The sequence below is a fragment of the Mustela lutreola genome, chromosome 15 (assembly GCF_030435805.1).
Source record: "Mustela lutreola isolate mMusLut2 chromosome 15, mMusLut2.pri, whole genome shotgun sequence".
Taxonomy (NCBI): Eukaryota; Metazoa; Chordata; class Mammalia; order Carnivora; family Mustelidae; genus Mustela; species Mustela lutreola.
In genome coordinates, this window is record NC_081304.1 from 37,715,602 (window position 1) to 37,729,520 (window position 13,919).

The 13,919-nt window shown below is 53.8% G+C and overlaps 2 protein-coding genes across 5 annotated transcripts in view; one reads left to right on the forward strand and one right to left on the reverse strand.

The window, feature by feature from the left end:
• UNC45B (unc-45 myosin chaperone B) overlaps positions 1-1,382 on the reverse strand; it is a 30,715-nt gene extending 29,333 nt beyond the window's left edge. For both annotated transcript variants that reach the window (XM_059149530.1, XM_059149529.1), the window contains exons 1-3: positions 1,273-1,382; positions 733-900; positions 178-214 (exon numbers count right to left, since the gene is read on the reverse strand). In XM_059149530.1, coding sequence (XP_059005513.1) covers positions 178-214; positions 733-900 — 205 coding nt within the window. In that variant the 5' untranslated portion in view covers positions 1,273-1,382. The remainder of the gene's footprint in view (positions 1-177; positions 215-732; positions 901-1,272) is intronic.
• A 3,630-nt stretch (positions 1,383-5,012) lies between these two features.
• Positions 5,013-13,175, forward strand: NLE1 (notchless homolog 1). 3 transcript variants are annotated; one of them, XM_059149276.1, is made up of 13 exons: positions 5,013-5,086; positions 5,207-5,350; positions 6,322-6,539; positions 7,120-7,199; positions 7,992-8,068; positions 8,239-8,336; positions 8,647-8,839; positions 9,299-9,434; positions 9,582-9,628; positions 10,680-10,882; positions 11,906-12,065; positions 12,179-12,249; positions 12,865-13,175. In XM_059149276.1, exons 1-13 carry the CDS (start codon positions 5,069-5,071, stop codon positions 12,875-12,877), a joined length of 1,458 nt encoding a protein of 485 aa, XP_059005259.1. In that variant the 5' UTR covers positions 5,013-5,068; the 3' UTR covers positions 12,878-13,175. The 3 variants fall into 3 exon arrangements, 2 of the variants coding, with proteins under 2 accessions (XP_059005259.1, XP_059005258.1); XM_059149275.1 differs by having other exon boundaries at positions 5,042-5,092; XR_009348077.1 differs by lacking the exon at positions 12,865-13,175 and having other exon boundaries at positions 5,058-5,092; positions 10,680-10,799.
• Positions 13,176-13,919: the final 744 nt, after the last annotated feature.

Below are 13,919 nucleotides of genomic sequence, written 5' to 3' on the forward strand. Positions count from 1 at the left end.
TGCGAGTTGCAAAAATGCAAAAATTTAGGGGTTGCCTCTCTGGACATGTGAAGCCTCACCTACAATGCCTAGGATGACCTTTACATGATCTGTAATTCCTTCTATTGATAAAGCGCCTCTTATACAGAACAGGGATGCTGGGGGCAGGAGGGCAGAGGTTGGGGGAGGGGCACTCACCTCTTGAGGCATCTGAAGCCGCCTGAACATAGCTCTCCTGAGAGCGGGGGAAGAAGAAGGAGCCAAGGTTAAGGTGGGCAAGGGTAAGGCAGCCAGAGAGGGTTTGCTGGGGAACTGTTGGCTGTCAGGGGGCCCAAAAGGCGGTGCCTTGGCTGGGCGTGGAAGAGAGGATGAGCTCTGGCATTAGGCAATCTTGGGTTTGAATCCGGGCTCTGCTGCTAATTACCTGGGAGCTCTTGGCACGTTATGGAGCCCTCCGAGCCCCGAGTTTGTAATCTCCGATATGGGCACAAAACAGTAGCTAACCGGGCTGTTAGTAAGACGCCTCAAAATAACATATATAAAAACCCCAGCATGATGCCAGTGCTCATTAGGCTGACCCCCAACTGGAGGAATTTCTGTTTCCAAGACAGAAAAGCAGTGGGAGGCGCCCTTCTCCAAGTTGAGGGGTCCAGGAGCAAGGGCTGGAACAGTGCATGATGCCCATCAGGCTGGGGGACTGCCTCCGCACCCCTGCCTCCGGGCCCTCGGCCTCCCACCCTGCCCGCTCCAGACCATTTTCAGGCCGCAGGCTGCCCGGTTCCGATAGAGCGTGGCCAGCAGAGCCTTATCCTTGGTCAGCTTCAAGGCCTGGCTGTAGCTCTTTGTGGCAGCCTTGTAGTCCTGGTGCTGGAAATGCCTGTTCCCTTCCTCCTTCAGCTGCACGGCTTCCACCTCCGCCATCTGTCAGGATGGGAGCAGCTCTGTCGGGCCGGCCCCAACCTCCAGACCCAGGGCCGGACTCCTGACCTGGGGTCTGGAGCTCCAGGGTCTCCTCCCACCTGGATGGAAGGTGAGGACTCTGCCTGGAAAGGACCCACCCCCCGGCAGCACCCCCAAATCCATTACCCCAGAAGGACTTTATAGCATTTGCTTGGAGAAGAGCATGGTCGAGGGAGTCTTGGAGTCCCTGTGCCTCCCTCTCTGTCCCTCCCAGCAGGCCGGGTGAAGCCCCCCCACCCCGCCAAAGGCTTGAATTCTCACTGCAAGACTTAAAAGTTCCTCTCGGTCCCCCTTCTCCCTCCCTGGCCTGAGGAACCCCCCAGGTGGCCTCACTTTCTTAGAAGACAGTGCTTCTGGTCTGTCCTCCTGTGATGCTGTTCCTCTGAGCTCCCTGGTGAACCCCCGGACAGCAAGCCTTAGTCTGTCCCCTCCCCCACCCAAGAGGCTTTATCGCCCTTGCCAGTGGCTCCAGACCATATTTGGCCACAGGGGCAGGTGCCCCTGGAGTCTGTCACTGATACTCAGGGCCATCCCCTGCCCCAGACTGGACAGTCATTACCACGTGGGAGCACTGACTAACCTCTGCCCCAGCGTCCTGTTCAGAGGCCGTCCTGGACTCAGGCACTTATACCACAAAAAGTGAGAGAAAGATCCAGAAAGAAGGGAGACCCCCTCCCTAGGCACAGTTATAAGGCCCCTTGTCCCCCTCCATCCCAGATAAACAACCTCCTCTCCCTGCCCCCAACCATTGCTATTTTGGGAGCCGAGTGACAGCTGAGGGGCTGGCAGACTTAGACAGAGCAGCTGCCCGGGTCCAGGACCAACTGGAGACTTCCAGAAATGCCCTTCTGGAGGGAGGAGGGGTGGGAGGGGGGAGGAGAGTCCCTTCCCGACTTCCACTTGCCCGCAAGTCCTCTACCCTTCCAGCACTCATTGTTGAAAAGGTCCTTCCTTTTCAGAAAGCAAGAAGGGCTTGCCAACTCGGCTTAGTGTAAGTGGGGGCTTTATTTCCGTGTGCACGTCTTCTCCTGCGTCCACCTTCTGTATGGAGTGGAAGCATTCAGTCGACCTCTCCCATCAGACTGGTAGTCCCTGACGATGAGCTCTGCATTCCCCCTGCTACACTACAGTCTTCTCCATGGATGAGAGCTGGGTCAGTCCGGGAATTCCCTGAGCCCAAGGACAGTAGCCCCCCCGCAACCACCTGGGAACTCTCCTGGGACAGAGAACTGTTCTCACCACCCGAGTAGGTCCCCCCTGGGGAAGGACTTCTTTCTCCACATCTGACTGAGGGTTCCTGAGACAAATCTGAGTCTGTTCCTACTTGGACTCTCTCGCCTTCCAGTGTCTCCAAGCCTGGGCTGTGAGCTCCCTCCCAGGGGGCAAGAACAAAGGACAGCATCTCATGTGGTTTGGCCACCATCCCTCACCCCTCCCCGCCGGGCACAGAGCCTGGCAGAGTCGGTGGCCAGTGCGGTCTCTTCCATGAACAGATGGATGAGTGATTAGAGTCTCCATGCCGATGTCTTGCTTCACTTACCACCGTTCTGGCCCTTCCCCGCACATATCCTCAAACTACCTGACCAGGACAGAGAAGTGCACTGAAAAAGGCCTAGATGGGTCACCCACACTGGATTCTGCTCCACCCTCTGTGACCATGGACACACAGTTATGACCTTGGACAAGTTCTACTGCCCCGCTGGACCCAAGGCTCAGCCCTGATGCGTAATTGTCTGATACATGCTTGTTGACTGAATAAATACATGAATGAATGTGGGGAGGGATTTCCCCGCCATCGTGGTGTCCTGAACCCTGAGCCCCTTAATGGGACAAGCTTTGTGTAGCAACAGTCATGTAATAAAGGATCCTGCCACTGGCAGAAAACTCAGGTTCTCCGGCTTTAGGTCCAAGGGATCTTAGATTCACATCCAGATTCAGGAGCACATGGGTGGCTCAACTGGTTAAGTGTCTGCCTTTGGCTCCGGTGGTGATCCTGGGGTCCTGGGATCCAGCCCCACTTTGGGCTCTCTGCTGAGCGGGAGCCTGCTTCTCCCTCTCCCTCTGCTGCTGCTCCGCCTGCTTGTGCTTGCTTTCTCTCTCTCTCTCTCTCTCTCTCTCTGTGTGTGTCAAATAAATAAATAAATTCTTAAAAAAACAAAACAATACCCAAAAAATCCTGATTCGGTAACTCATACCCCAAGCAATTCTTAAGCATCTACTATGAACCAGGAAGTGTGAATGACAGTGGAAGCCAAGTCCAACTTGTGAGGACAAGAATTTGTGTCTATTTTGTTCGCTTGTGTATTTCAAGCGGCTATCACAGTGTGTACATTGGAACTCAATAATATTCACTGAATGAACGGATGAAATAATTCCATGGATCTGTGAGTTCTAAATACGAAGAATACCAAGATATTTTGAAAACACGTAATGGGGAAATGTAACATTGTTTCAGAGTTTTCCTGAGTAAATGATTAAATGAGTTAATACATGTAGAGTTCCTAGAACAATGACTGGCAGAGGTATTTGTTGAATGAATGCATGCATATTTCAAGCAAGACCTGAAGATTGAGGAATTGTTCCTGTCTTTGCTCAGGCTGCTGTAAGAAAATACCACAGGCAGAATGGCTTGAATAAATGAAATTTTTTTGAAAAATAAGTGTATTTTTTTCCATAGTTCTGGAGTCCAGAAGTTTAAGATAAGGCTCCATCAACATTGGTTTCTGGTTTTGTGGCTTCTCTTCCTAGCTTGTAGATGGCCTCTTCTGTGTGTGAGGAGGGGGCGTGGGGAAAGCTGGGAAGTGTGCAGAGAGAGAAAGAGACAGAGAGGGAGTAATATTTGGTATCTCTTCCTCCTTTTATAGGGACACCAATCCTATCAGAGTAGGGTCCCACCCTTATGATCTCATTTAGTCCTTAATATCCGCATATAGGGTCCATCTCCATGTACAGTGACCCTGAGGGGTTAGGGCTTCAATTTCTGAATTTGGGATGAGGGGGTGATACAACTCAATCTGTCAGAGTTCCAGACAGAGAAATCTGCAAGTACAAAGGCACTAATGCAAGAAGGGTCACGACTTGGAAGAACTAAGAAAAAGCTAAAAGAATTTGATCTTAAAGAGACAGCAGTGGCCGGAGAGGTAAATAAAGCTGAGTGGACCAACAGAAGAAGTTTGACCTTTATTCTGTTTGTAATGGGAACCACTGTAGGGTTTTAGGGTGGGGAGTGACAGTCCACATCGTTCGTCTGAAAAACGTCACTCTGGTTGCAATGTAGAGGAGTGGCAAGAGTGGAAGAGGCAAGAGTGGAAACAGGGAGGCAATTTAAGAGGCTATTGTAGGCAACGATGCTGACTCAGCCCGGAGTGTGAGAGAGGAGATGGGGAGAACAGATTCGGAGCAGGTTAAGGAGGCCAGATTGACAGAGCTGGAGACTGCTGGGATGTGGGGAGAGCTCCAAGGAAGATCCAGGTTTCTGTTAAGAGCCCTCATGTTAGCGGGTTTCTGCCTCAGCTCATCTGTAGGGTTGGAGACAGAAGGGTTTTTGTGAGGGTTAACTGTGTTATACGTGTAAAGCACTGAGAACAATGCCTGACACGTTGCTATCATTCCCATCATTGTTGCTATTGCTTTCGAGTGTTGAAAAATGTAGACACTTTTTGCTTTTGTACTCAAGAATTACTAATTGATTTGATCCATTTGAAAAATAATGATGATTTCTGCCTTCCAGCCAACAGGCTCTGTCTGGTTTTGTAAGCCGTCCCTGCAAGGTTGCTGCTGCCAAGAGCCAAGCCAATTCAGTCTTCTGCCATTTCCTGTCTCTGAGTTTGGGGAAAATCAATTAATTTCCCCATCTGTGGAGTGGGGCAAGAATCCCTGTTCTACAGAGACAAAAGGCCGTTTGTATCCTGCATGGCACTGGGAGCGACTGAATGGGGCAACTACCACCTGTCCAAGGGGAGGTTGCGGAGCCGGGTACCAGACGCATCCACCGCCACGCCGGGCAAGGCACGGCGTGCACTTCCCCTCCGCCACACCAGAGGGCGATGTCGCGGGCTGCCGCGCCGCCCGACCCCAGGGGCGGCGCTCCGTCCCGCCGGAGTGTTTCTCCTCCACGTGGGGACGCGGGATGGCGGCCGCTGCGGCGGTGGGTGTGCGTGAGTGCGGGCGGGGCGCTCAGGTCCAGGGTCCCCAAGGCCGGAGGGAGGCGGCAGTGGGGGCTTTCCGGTCGGGCGGTGTGGCTGACCCCCCGCACTTGTGGGCGCAGGACGAGGCGGCGGCGGGCGACGTGCAGCGGCTGCTGGTGCAGTTCCAGGATGAAGGCGGGCAGGTGCTGGGCTCCCCGTTCGACGTGCCGGTGGACATCACCCCGGACAAGCTGCAGCTCGTGTGCAACGCGCTGCTGGCCCAGGTGAGCGGCGGCCGGGGCGGCCCCTCATTCCTCCGCTGGGCGGGCCGCCCTGCCCGAGTCCCGCCCGCAAGGGATCGGGAGACCCAAGGACCGGGGTTCGGGGGTCCCACTGCTGAACGACAGTGGGTGAACCACTCTGGCGCCTCGTCCGTGGCAGGGCCGCCTACTTCGGGGGAGGATCAGGAGATCTAATCTAATTAGTGTGACAGCGCTTTGCGCGCGGTCCAGCAGGGTCCATCTGGGGAGAGAGATCGCATTTTGAACGCATTGGGTGCATCGTCTGATTCCACTCCGTAGCTCCTCGTTAATATCCCCCATTTTACAGGGTGGCCGGGAGGCATTCAGTGATCTGTACGGTGCCACGCAGTAGGTGGTGGATTTGGAAATGGAACCCAAATGTCAGATTCACAACCCTTGCTCTTCTAAGCCAGAGTTTATCAAAATGCTGCCCTCCGGTGGGTCTAGGGGCTTAAAAAACACAGTAACGGACCCCACCCCGGATTTACTACACCGGGACTCTGCGGGTAAAACGCAGTCTGCATTTTCAACCAGTTTTTTTGGATGCTTCTTAACACATTGTAGGGCATAGTGTGGTGATTTAGAAAACGCTGTGTAATCCTGTATATTAACGCTAATTAAGGACTTTCTTTCTGAAGCACTTGAATTAGTCATTAGCAGTAGGACATTGGACTAATTACCTGTAGCTGCTCTGAGCCTCAGTTTTCTCATCTGTCAGGTGGGAATATTGATGCCGACCTCTCCTGGTTATTATAAGATAAAGATAAAGAATTTTAAAGTACTATGTAATTGTCCTGCATTTAGTCTTTGAGGATTAAAAAGGCCTTGCTCAGTGGGCATGGTGGGGGGTATCCCAAACAGAAAATAGTAAAGCTTCACCAGCCCACAGCTCCGTGGGGAGAGCTTCTGCCTATCCTTTGATGGAGGAGTTGCCCTTTGTTATTGCCCTCCAGGAAGATCCCCTGCCACTGGCTTTCTATGTCCACGATGCTGAGATCATCTCATCACTGGGGAAGACGCTGGAGTCACAGGCAGTGGAGACAGAGAAGGTCCTTGACATCATCTACCAGCCACAGGCCATCTTCAGGGTCCGTGCTGTGACCCGTTGCACCAGCTCTTTGGAAGGTCACAGCGAGGCGGTCATTTCTGTGGCCTTCAGCCCCACAGGAAAGTAAGGACAGCTGCAGAATCATGAAGTGTGGGAGGGCAGCCTCAGGTTGGGGTGGGGAGGGTAGCCCCAAGTTAAAATCAATAGGCTGCCTATCAAAGACCTGAGCTCTGGGTACAAATTGCAAGTAAGGGACATTCCCGGTGGTGTTTGGTCTTAAAGGACACCCACCTTGGAAGAGATCCTTCCTGGACTTGATCTCAGGAGAGCTGAGTTGCAAACTCCCTAGCTGTGGGACCCAGACAAGCCACTTTCTAACTTAATTCATCATCTGTGAAACTGAGTTTCTTTGTTTTTTGCAATTGTACGAGGATAATGAGAAGCTTCAAACCTGGTTATAGCAATGGCCGTTCCTTTTAGAAAGGAAAAGGAGAGAAATGGCCGCCTGGGGTCTTCTCCAAGATGGTATCAGTGTTACATTTCTCCTTCTTGGGGGAGAGAGAAAAGTCCAGCCCCAGATTCTGTGCCCAGAAGACAGTTGACTAGGGAGCAGAAACTCACATACTCACAGACTCAGTGTTCTGGTGTAGGCCCTACCCCTTGTCCCCACTGCAGAGATGAGGTGGCCTCTCTTCTTCTCCAGGTACCTGGCCAGTGGCTCCGGAGACACCACTGTGCGCTTCTGGGATCTCAGCACCGAGACACCGCATTTCACATGCCAGGGTCAGTACGCAATTAGCTATGTAGGGAGTCTTAACTCACGGGCGGGTGTGGTTAGCCCTTTAGTTCCTAAGGAGGCCCGGAACTGATTCAGCCCCTTCATAGCCAGCTAGCAGCTGCCCGTTTCTAGGTAGAGACCGCCCCTTCGAGCCTGACCAGCCACAAACAAGCAGAGACTGGACCGGAGAATCAGTGTGGGGTTGTGGGTTGTGCTGACAGCTAGTAGCAAGGAGAACCTGGCTTCATCCAACCTCTACCACAGTGGTTCTCAGACTTGACTGTGCATCAGAGTCAGCTGGGAGGCTTGTTAACATGCGATTGCTGGGCCCCAGCCCCAGAGTCTTGGTCTGTTTAGTTCTGAGATGCGGCCTGAGAATCTGCATGTCAGGGCCCCAGCTGGCGCTGATGCTTCCGGTCACCACACGCTAGTTGGGTGACCTTGTGTGCGTAGGTCGTGCCTCCCAAGCTTCACTCTTGTCATCTGAAAAATTGGGGATCGTTCTTGCTGCATACCTTAGAGCTGTCACGAGAATTATAGAGGAGGACATGTGTGCAAATGCCTTATAGCATCTCTCGTGTAAGGAACTAATAGAAAGTGGAAATGCTCTTTCTGCAGCAGATGCATGGCTTTAGCACTTGGAGTGGGTTCTCCCTTTGCCGAAAACCCTCTCTCATCTCTCCTTTGGTTCAACTGCTCATTTATTCTGGGACTAGTTGAAGAGGGTCAGGCACTGCTAAGCACAGGGAATAGAGACAGATTTGCTCCCTCCTTTCTCCCTCCCCCTGCTTTCCTAGGACACAGACACTGGGTGCTTAGCATATCCTGGTCCCCAGACGGCAAGAAGCTGGCCTCAGGCTGCAAGAATGGCCAGGTAGGTGGTGGTCAGGGTAACTGGGCAGGGACTCTGGGCTCCGTTCCTAGTTGGGCCAAATCAGGTTCGGGGGTCCTCAGGGAAGGGTTGTTTGGGGGCAGTGAGTGGGGACCCCTGGTGGGCCCAGGGACATTTGGGGGAGGGCTATTCAGTAAGCTTCTGTCCTTCAGATTCTCCTGTGGGACCCAGGCACAGGGAAGCAGGTGGGCAGGCCCCTCGCCGGCCACAGCAAGTGGATCACAGGCCTGAGCTGGGAGCCCCTCCATGCGTAAGTGACACTGATGGAGTTGGGGGGGATGAGGAGCTTGGGGTTCAAAACTGTCCTCTCCCCTGCTGCAGGGGCGAGACGGCCAGCCTGACGGACAGTAATGGCATGGGGGATGGTGGGGCAGGTGTTCTAAGCCTGTGTTGCTGCTTGAGAGGACCTGCTCGTTGTGGGTCTGAGAGCTGCCTTGTAATGCAGCTTAATCATGGGTCAGGAAGCGGTCGCGTCATTGTCCTTGGCTTTCGAGCTAAGCGTGGGGAGGTGCTGTGGGCATTGCCAGGTCAGAAGTGAGGTCGCATCTCCTGCTCTCCAGGAACCCAGAGTGCCGCTACGTGGCCAGCAGCTCTAAGGATGGCAGCGTGCGGGTCTGGGATACGACTGTGGGCCGCTGTGAGCGCATCCTTACCGGGCACACGCAGTCAGTCACCTGTCTCCGGTGGGGAGGGGACGGCCTTCTCTACTCTGCCTCCCAGGACCGCACCATCAAAGTCTGGAGGGCTCATGATGTAAGAGCCGGCATGGGGGTGGGAGGGTCCAGAACCCTTCCTGGAGAAATCTCAGGCCACAGGGTGCCAGGGCTGGAAGGCACGTTGGCCATTGGGTCCTGTGGTTGGCGCTCATGAGAGTGGAGGTTCCAGTGTTCGTTAGCGCGGCCCAGATGTTCCCACTGCAGGAAGCCTGTCAGGAACCTGCAGTATCCCGGTATCCCGGTGCCCATGTATTCTTACATCCTTCACTTCCTTCCCATGAAACATACTTGCAGAAACCGTGATCTGGCCCAGTACGTTCATTTTAGACATGAGGAGAGACTTGAGTCCAGAGGGGTGACTTGATCAGGATCACAGTGAATGAGGATCCTGATTCTGAGTCCCGCATCACTGTCTCTGGGGCTAACCTGGGGGTACTGGTTCCCTAGGGTGGAGAGTGGGGTGGGAGCGTGTCTGATCTGACTCCCTCTGCCCTAGGGTGTGCTGTGCCGAACTCTGCAAGGCCACGGCCACTGGGTGAATACCATGGCGCTCAGCACTGACTACGCCCTGCGCACAGGAGCCTTTGAGCCAGCTGAGGCCTCAGTGAATGCCCAAGACCTCCAGGGGTCCTGTGAGTGGGCGGGGAGGGCTGCCTGGGAAGGAGCTGCTTCTCTGGCTCAGGGTGCAGGATTCAGACCTGGGCTGGAGTGTTTGCCATTGGCATGGGATTTTCTAATCGGCCTTCTCATCTCCTCTCCCCTCCGGTACCTGGCCACAGTGCAGGAGTTGAAGGACAGGGCTCAGAGGCGATACGACCTTGTGCGGGTGAGTGTTTGCTGGCCATCAGCATGCCTAGCTCTGTCCTCATCCTCCACGGGTCCCTTCAACGGTGCAGACACTCAGGCCCCTCCCCCCTTTGCTTTTCCAGAAAGTTTGTGATGATCCTAGTTTACACTCCTAAAATCCCAATACATAGAGATCATTTTAATCATTTTGTTTCATTTATTTGCTTATCTATTTATTACATTTTCTTTTTTTTTTTTTTTTTCCAAAATCTATTTATTTGAGAGAGGGAGCACTAGCACAAGCGGGGGTGGGAGGGGTGGAGAGGGAGAGAGAGAATCTCAAGCAGTCTTCCTGCTGATCATGGAGCCTGATACAGGGCTCGGTCCCACGACCCCGAGGTCATGACCTGAGCTAAAACCAAGAGTTGGGCACTCAACCAACTGAGCCACCCAAGCACCTCTCTTTTTTATTTTATTCAAAGTAACACATTTTATGTGCTCTAGGGAGCAAAGAACACAAAAAGGTAGATAGTGAAAAAGTCTCCCATCTCCCATGTGTGGCCCTTCCGTTTCTTCTAGATGCATTCTGTTTCCTTCCAGAGACTTCATACATATACACGCATACAAATCCACATTTAATATCCCTTTTTTGAGAGAGAGAGTGGGAGTGGCAGGGTTTGCAAAGAAGAGAGAGAATCTTAAGCAGGCTCCATGCCCAGCATGGAGCCCGTGTTGGGGCTCGATTCCGTGATCCTGAGATCATGACCTGAACCGAAATCAAGAGTGGGACGCTTAACCAACGGAGCCATCCAGGCGCCCGAATCCTTCCCTTTTTTAAACACGCTATTCTGTACCTTGCTTTTTCTCATAATTATGTACAGTGATTAAAAATCATTCCATGTGCATAAAGCTTCCTTTTGCGGGGAGTGACTTGTCAGGGGCCCCAAGTGAGTCGGTAGCTGGCCAGGCCTCACTTCTCCTAATGCCAGCCTCTGTGCCAGTGTGGGGTCATCGGGGGTGTGTTTGCTGCTGAGGTGGGGCTCTCCTGTCTGAAGCCATGTCCAACACAGTGTGCTTTCTGCCTCCCCTAGGGCCAGGGCCCAGAGAGGCTGGTGTCTGGCTCAGACGACTTCACCTTGTTCCTGTGGTTCCCAGCAGAGGACAAGAAGCCCCTTGCACGGATGACGGGACACCAAGCCCTCATCAACCAGGTGCTCTTCTCCCCTGACTCCCGCATTGTCGCCAGCGCCTCCTTCGACAAGTCCATCAAACTGTGGGACGGCAGGACGGGCAAGTGAGTGGGGTGTGGGAAGGAAGAGGAAGGGCTCTAGTCTTCTGGAAGGAGCTTGGCTCTGCCACTTACTGGCTGTGTGGCTTTGGCAAGCATTTAGATATTCCGAGCCTCTGTTTCCTCTTTTGTTATATGAAGACCCCTACCTCTCAGCTTCATTACGAGAGTTAAGTGAGATGATATATTTAGAACTGGCAGTAAATGGGCACTGAAATGCTAGCTCCTTTCGTATCAAAGGAGAGAAATGACCTTAAGACGGCCAGGTGTGCGGCAGAAGTGCAGGTTTGGGGTGTAGTCATTTCCTGGGCCGCCTCCAAGTGTGGTCTGCACACCGGCAGCAGCAGCATCCAGGAGCTCCATAGTAATGCTGGACCTCGAGCCCCAGCCCGACCTTGTGAATCAGAATCTGGATTTTCACAAGGTCACTGGGTGAGTCTGCTCCCATTAAAGTCTGAGAAGCACTGGTGTAATGAGGCACCATGGTCTTGAGGTGAACTAGATCAGAGGAGAGGCAAAGGCACAGGCAAGAAGAGAAAGGGGATGAGGGAGACCCTTGCCGGGGCCAGGGCCACACGGCAGCCCTTCTTTTTCAAGATAGGAAATGGACTCAGAGAGGCCTAATCTTGTCCAAATAGACGTAGCTAATCTGTATTGGTCAGAAAGTTCCAGGTGGGCCTGGCCCACTGTTATTCCATGCCACCTGCCAGCAGGCAGCTTGCGTTAGGGGCTGTCAGACAGAGGGACTAAGCAGGTGGCTCCATTGGATTCTAAGTCCGGCAAAGTTGTGCAGGTACAGAGGCCTGGCAAGAGGCCCCCTAGAAGCAGCTCATTTGGGAAAGTTTTATAAAATCTTTATGCCCTTGGCAATGATTACCCTGGGATAGGGGCTAGGCAGTGAGATTTTGTAAACATTCCCAGGTAATTCTCAATGTGCAACTAATGTTGAGAACCACTGCCGTCGGAATAGGGGCCCCTTCAGACAGGTTCGAAGACCTAATACCCGTCTTCCCCCTTTTCCTGGCCCAGGTACCTGGCTTCCCTGCGTGGCCATGTGGCCGCTGTGTACCAGATCGCATGGTCAGCCGACAGCCGGCTCCTGGTCAGCGGCAGCAGTGACAGCACACTGAAGGTGTGGGATGTGAAGGCCCAGAAGCTGGCCGCGGACCTGCCAGGCCACGCGGATGAGGTATGGCTGACCCTTATGAGCAGAAGTGGGGTGGGCGGTGGGGCTGAAGCCTGGCCCTTCTGCCCCCCACCCTCTTTACTGACCTGCCTCCCACAACCCCCACCTCGGTTTAGGTATACGCTGTTGACTGGAGTCCGGATGGCCAGAGGGTAGCAAGTGGTGGAAAGGACAAATGCCTCCGGATGTGAGTGTGTGCTTGGCTCTCCTGCCCTCAAGTTGGTCACTCTCGACACCTTTCCCTTCTGGTGAATTCCGAAGGCTCTCCAGGGGCCAAAGACAGTGTGTGGCGCCAGGTTCTTTTGGTGGTTAAGAGGGCAGGTGCGGAATTCCCGGGAATATGGGAAACTCTGACGGTGCTCTCCGGGGGGCAGGCCCAGGGGCCCTCCAGCAGGAGGCGGTAGTTCTCACTTCCAATCCTGGCTCTGGCTTTCACTGTGCAGTCTTGGAAAGTGTGCGGTTCACCTGCCTCATGGGAGTTGCCAAGCTTCAGCAGACGGGGCGATCAAAGATAGGTGAACGGCCTTGGGAAGCTGAAGCGTGTGTACTTGGGAGAGAACCGTCGTTTGCCATTAGATGACCCTCGTGGACACACGAGCAGCCAGGCCCTGGGATGAGGCCTTGGCCAGGGCAGGCAGTGGGTACCTCACCTAACTTTGGGTAGCTGGAGCAGACATGATAGTGAGGCTTTTGATGACTGAGTGAACCACAGGCTCTCCCTGTCATGGGCTCCTGGGATTATCTTGCATCCTCCCTTCCCAAGATGAGACATACCATGCTCTTCCCTCCCCTCCTCCCACAGATGGAGAAGATGAAAAATCCCAAGTTCTTGGGGACCTCTACCTGCACTTGCCTCTGCCAGCTGCTTGCCCCGACACAGACCAAAGGTCAACATGGTGACTCTGCTAATGAGCATGGCCTGCTGTCCTTGGAGCCAGAGAGCGGAGGTCCCGGGGGACTACCAGTGAGCTCAGCCCTTGGCCATCCCATCGCTGGTGGTGGGGGCCCGGCTATGGAGCCCTGCTGCTGCCCCTTCTCCTTTCCTAAATGTTCTTTCTATTCAGTGTCAGAGCCGAGATTCTGTGACCAAATAAATCGCTTCTATTTTGTGTACTCAAGTTGTGGTTCCTTGTCCTAGAATCCCAAGGCTCACCAGAGGACTATGCTACATCATTTTGCCTAACCCCTCCCTCTGGGCTGCACCAAAACGCTACTAATGGGAAAGTTGCTTCTCTTCTCTCTCCTGCACCTGCGAGGGAGAGGCCAGTTGAGGCAGGGATACTGGCTGAAGCCACAGGATGGTGGCCAGAGGAAAACAGCCTGCGCTGTCCGATATGGTAGATGCCAGCCACGTGCAGCTGTCTCCGTTCCCCAGAGTCCCAGGTGGCTAGGAATGCAGTCCTGCAACGCTAGCATATGGCTGCTGGACAGCAGAGATCACACCACCTTCATCACCATGGGGTGATGTGCTCTCCTCCGCCCCCTCCCACACAGCACTCTCCTCGAGGTCCCACTGTGCAGTGAGCTCTGTGCTGGGCGCTCGGGGTACAGAGCGGAAGGTGACAGCTGTCCTGGGGGTCCCAGAGCGTGCAGGGGGCAGCGCTGCAGCAGCAGTGGGTATGGTGGGAGAGGGGACCATGATTCTTTGGCCTAGGAGGGCTTTCACGGAATAGAGGGAATCCCACCGGATGTCCTCAGACTCGACCAGAACCTTGCCTTGCAAGCATCCTGCCTCTACTTTCTCCTGTTTCGATGCTCAGGCAATCTGCTCAGGGTGAATTTCAAAATGACCTTGAACAGTCTACTCAGGGTCATGGCCATGGTGTTTCTAATCTCCCTCCCCCCACCATGCTCTCA

Coding starts and splice junctions, on each gene's coding strand:
- NLE1 (XM_059149275.1), top strand. CDS start 5,069: ATGGCGGCCGCTGCGGCGGTGGGT. Junction 6,540..7,119: donor GCCTTCAGCCCCACAGGAAA/GTAAGGACAGCT, acceptor CTTCTTCTCCAG/GTACCTGGCCAGTGGCTCCG. Junction 12,066..12,178: donor TGCCAGGCCACGCGGATGAG/GTATGGCTGACC, acceptor ACCTCGGTTTAG/GTATACGCTGTTGACTGGAG.